A 5,353-nucleotide genomic window follows, 5' to 3' on the forward strand; every position below is an offset into this window, starting at 1 on the left:
AACACTGGGGAACCTGATTCAGGGCTAATGCTGGGCCTGCCAGGCCACAGAGGTTGGAGGTAGATGGATGGATGAGACATCTAAACATCAAGACTTCGACGCTGTGCTTTGCTTCCTGTTATTCTATTGGCACTCTTCAGGCTCCATGTCTCAGTGGGTCCAGGGCTGATACCTCATCAGACCCTCAGCTGAACTGCCTTTAATGCTTTGACTCAATCCACTTCATTAAGTTTTAATGGAGACAGAAAACAGTTTGACCTTTGTTTCTTTATATCATAGAACATAATTTCTGTGTGACCTCTGACATGGAGGACATTCATTCACTCTAATGGTTTTCAGATGTTAATTTTAATGTATCTGAAAAGTAAAGTACAACTTTTTTATGCTGTAGTCTTGTTGTGTAACAAGCAAATTTCTGAACATTTCCGAAATTGATACTTTGGTGGTTTACCTTATTCTTTTTATGCCATGATTACAATGTTGTGTATCATTATAGCTGAAGGTGTGCTGCCACCCTGTGGACAAGGTTTGAACTGTGAGGTCTCCTAGTGTTTTCTAACAGCACAGTGATCATAAACTCACAACTCTCTCCCCAGGTTTTCACACATTATAGGTTGGCAAAGTCTGGGGGCAGCTGTGGCTCAGGAGGTAGAGTGGGTTGTTTCTTAACTGGAGGATTAGAGGTTCGATTCCTGACTTGTCCAGGCAACATGTCAAAGTGTCCTTGAGCAAGACACTGAACCCCCAGTTGCAGCCGGTGATGTGCTTGGGAATGTGAATGGCTGAATAGTGTGAAAGCGCTTTGAGTGTGCTGTAAAGCCGAGAAAGGCGCTATACAACTATAAGACCATTTACCATTTCCTAATGTACTCACTACTTGTCAGGACTGCTAGATCATAGACTCCAGAGTCCAAGAGGACCTGATCTAAGAGGTAATTAGGCCTTTTAATGCACATAGGGCATAACCTTCTTCTACCAGTGGGATTATCTCTCCTCCCTATCAGAAGCTCTGTTGAGCAGCACTGTTTAAGTGATTGTGGTCTTCTAGATGTGCTTATTGATTTTAATTTTAGCAACTTATTGCTCTGTCATTTATTGAAAGGAACTAAACTTTACCACACTGTCGTCAGGCAGCTCACTAGCAGACCACTGAGCTGAACTCATAGGCTGCCTAATTTAATAGGAAACCCAGGGTATCAAAGCACATCATAATCACTAAATCCCTGTCAGGAAAAGGAATTTAAAGTGTCATACATGTGTCTGGTCATATTCAGGTGGAGAGGGCTCGGGGATTCTGGAAAAAAACTCCCCGCTCCCCTGAGCGATGCTTGAAGAAGGCAATAGAAAAATATCAAAGTTTTTAATAAAGTTTAAAAATGACAAAAAGATTGATTATATGGGATACAAGAGAGCCAAACTGAAATACAAAAATTAAAGATGTTCTAAAGCTGCAGCCGATGCCTCTGTTCTGCCCACGATGAAGCAGCAGTTTCTTCCTCCTTTGTCACAGTCCTTTTTATGTTACATATCCAGGGTGCAGCCACAAGATGTTCAATGTGTGTGTATTTTAGCCTCTACATGTGTTCACCCACGGTGCAATAACAGCAAGCCTCTTTCTTCAAATAACAATAAAAGCTACTGGTTGCCCAGGGAAGCAGTAAAATAAGAAGCACATATGCAAATGACTCCAGTGGTAGAGCTAAAATGACATTTCAGTTTGACAGGAAACTAAGGCTTGTAATGAGCTTTAAATTTTCAAACACCACAGTCTCAAACATGAAATCCTTATTTATAACTGTAGTAAGCAGAATGCATTTCAACACACTTCTAATATTGCCAACCCATAAATATGTTAAAATAAAGTAAAATAAATTGTGATTAAAGATTAATAGAGAAATATTAATGAACAGCAAATCACAACCTCTGCTCACTCAAATCATATATTCTAGAGTGAATCTAAACAGAACAAACTTCTTCTGGAATGTACGTCACACCTGCATTGTAGAAGAAATACTTTATAGCATGTACTTTGTAAAACCCAAAAGTTATAATCCACATCAAAACAGTGATATAAAATGACTATCAGAATCACACAGTGCTCAAAATATATCATCAATCATATTAGGCTTAAGAATATACATCATCTTAAGAGTCTCATCCAGAATATTTAACTGACATTCTCTTAGCAGGATAGTTAAGGAAATTATTATTCTGTGATCAATCTAAAAAAAAACTACAAAGAAAAAAAAACAGTAAACAGCAGATTAAAAAAATCATTTAAAACTGGAAACTAGAAGCTGACAGCACATTATTACTGTCATAACTTTCTTATCCAGGTTTTAAGTTGTTGCAGTGGTGTGAACAAGTTTTTAAATTACTGGCTGTAGCACAAAATCAGGTAATTACAGTGCCTTGCGAAAGTATTCGGCCCCCTTGAACTTTGCGACCTTTTGCCACATTTCAGGCTTCAAACATAAAGACAACAAGTGGAACAATAAAAAAACAACAAACTGAGATGTTGCTGCAGCTGTCTGACTTTACCTTTAGCCATCATCTGACTATGGGGAATTTTTTTTTAAACCTTGGGCTCTAGAAAAACAGGTGGATTTGGGGTTTTGGCATTGTAGACCTAATGTCAGTAGATGTGATTTTTTTTTCTATGAGGCCTAGTTTTGCCCTTTGAATGAAGGCCACGATGTGCTAACTCCTGAACATAGGAATAAAGCTTAACCTGTCACACTAAGGTGGCATATGTGAAACATATAAAAGCTCCAAACACTGCTTGAGGTTCTATTAGCAGAGATATTCACTCAGTAATTAACTACCGTCGTAACTGCCGTCTCTCCCTGCGGCCCTGCCGTCATGGCCTCCGTTTCCTGGGCTTTTTCTGGGTTCTCACCAGGACCTGTTTTTGCAGGTTTGCTGACACCTTGTTGAGACTCTTGACGATGGAGCAGTTTCTCCCCTTTTTCTACTTTAGCCATATACTCTGCTTTTTCTCTCATCTCTATCAGGGCCTTAACTCGTTGCTTCCAGCCTGGCTTGGCTTCAGATTTCTCTCCTTCAATGAGCATGTCAATGTACTCTGGAGTAGAGAGAGGATTTGGTTTCAGTGCGATCTCCTTAAGTCTGTTTAGACACTTTGCAGATGTCTCCATCAAGGTCACCACCTCAGGCTGCACATCATATTCAGCCTTCAGTTTGTCAACCAGGGCCTGAATGCCTGGCTTACCCTCTGTGGCTTTTAGGTATTTTTCTTCCAGCCTGTCACTGTTCGTTTTTCTTTCACTTCAATATATTTCCACTTGTATTTCTGGTTAAAATGTACATTCCAGTAACATTTGCCGGGGCACACACTGCAATATCCATCTGATCCCATCGCACTGCAGCGTTTTTTATCTGCATCATTTGCATAAACACAGTTATCATGACAGGTGAAGTGACATTTCTGACAGTTGGTGATGTAGCATCCAGTACCAGAAATATCCACTTGAACAGGCTTTGTGACAGTGACTTCAAACTCAAAGTTCTTATTTCTGCTGATCTCTGCCTCGTGCTTTTTAAGTATTTCGCTTGTCTCTTATCTCCTGAAGCTTCGCTATCCAAAGTTAAACCTGCTGCTTCAATTTTTCAACTGAATTCTCAAGCCGCTGTCTTTCTTTGAGGACCTCCTTTGTCAAAGTCATGCTTTTGGGTTCTATACAATTCAAAGCAAAAAAAGAATCTCTTAATGCTTAGCAGCTGTATTTTTCTGCATCATTTGCAATACCACAGATCTCATGACAGGTGAAGTGACATTGCTGACAGTTGGTGATGTAGAGTCCAGTACCAGAAATATCCACTTGAACAGGCTTTTTGACAGTGACTTCAAACTCAAAGTCCTTATTTCTGCTGATCTCTGCCTCGTGCTCTTTAAGTATTTCACTTGTCTCTTTTATCTCCTCAAGCTTCGCTAACCCAAGTTTAACCTGCTCCTGCAATTTTTCAACTGAATTCTCAAGCCGCTGTCTTTCTTTGAGGACCTCCTTTGTCAAAGTCAAGCTCTTGGGTTCTATGCGATTCAAAGCAACAAAGAATCTCTTCATGCTTTGTGTCCCCATGTTCCAAAACATCTTATCAAAGGTTCCATCCTCATCATCCTCACTTCTGCCATCTCTTTCAGATGGTTTGTTGTACGCAAACAAAGCTGAATTGTTGAATTTGAAGTGAACTGGCAGCCCGTTGTCTGTTTTAGGACATGGGACACCTGAAGCTTTGATCGCCTCTAAAACTGGTGGGCGTTGGCCGTCTGCGAATGTCACCAGAATCCTGATGTTTTCTGCCACGTCTTTGCCAAAGATCGAGAGTACTGAATCAAACACATATCTCTGTGTTGGTTTGAGTCGTGCTAAAGACGCCTGAGCTACAAAACACACAGCATGAATATCACTTACACCGAGATCAGCAGAGAACAGATTACGCAGCTGCTCTACAATCATCCTGTCTCTTTCTATGCCTCTTGTGTCTCCAAACCCTGGAGTGTCGACAATGGTCAGAGAGTAGTCTATTTGAAACCCCTCCTGATGGTACAGTTTGTACACAGTAACTTCAGATGTCTGACTGTGAGCTTGTCAACTGACCCTCATCAACTAATTTAAAGCGAAACGAATCCTCCCATTCGACACCTAGAATGTAATTGATCATCCCATTGATGAGAGTTGACTTTCCAGCTCCAGTTGCTCCGAGAACCATTATGGTGCAATTGCTTTTGTTTGACTTTCTCCCATAACTGAAATGCTTGCACCCATCTACACTGATTTGTTTAGTTTGTAGGGGGATTGCGTACACAGCCATAGGGTCTTCAGGAGGTCCCAGCCGTGTGCTTTTTTCTTTAACAGCATCACAGAGCCGTGTGCTTTTTTTTTCAACAGCATCACAGAGCTGTTTGGGAGAAGCTGGCCTTCTGAAACTTTCAGGTATGAAGGCCTGGACTTTGTTTGTGATATACTTCAACATCCAGTCAGATTATACCAGGACTGGCCTCTGAAGAAGCAGACTGCTTCCAACAAAAATAAATAAATAAATATTGAGGCTTCTGTGCAGTCAATGTATGTCTTCTGCTCTTGAAGAGAATTAAGTGCCTTCGGGACCAAATCTACAAAAGATAAAAGAGACAAAATTTGAAATTCACTGATTTTAACCCTCATAAAAACTAATACAGGGTCAGATCACTATGTAATATTAAAAGTAAGTAGTACACAGGTTTACATTATTCTAATCTGTAAATCTTTTAACAGATCTGGTAACACTTTGACTGAATCAAGAATGATGATTTAGCAGCAAACAGACGTGCAGATATAATATTAATGACTTA

The 5,353-nt window shown here is 40.3% G+C and overlaps 1 protein-coding gene and 1 pseudogene across 1 annotated transcript in view; one reads left to right on the forward strand and one right to left on the reverse strand.

The window, feature by feature from the left end:
• crfb16 (cytokine receptor family member B16) overlaps positions 1–1,321 on the forward strand; it is a 10,192-nt gene extending 8,871 nt beyond the window's left edge. The window contains exon 6 of the mRNA XM_020617680.1: positions 1,275–1,321. Coding sequence (XP_020473336.1) covers positions 1,275–1,321 — 47 coding nt within the window. The remainder of the gene's footprint in view (positions 1–1,274) is intronic.
• Positions 1,322–3,734: 2,413 nt separating this feature from the next.
• LOC109970252 (uncharacterized) overlaps positions 3,735–5,353 on the reverse strand; it is a 7,217-nt pseudogene continuing 5,598 nt past the window's right edge.

The sequence above is a fragment of the Monopterus albus genome, unplaced genomic scaffold (assembly GCF_001952655.1).
Source record: "Monopterus albus unplaced genomic scaffold, M_albus_1.0 scaffold193.1, whole genome shotgun sequence".
NCBI lineage: Eukaryota > Metazoa > Chordata > Actinopteri > Synbranchiformes > Synbranchidae > Monopterus > Monopterus albus.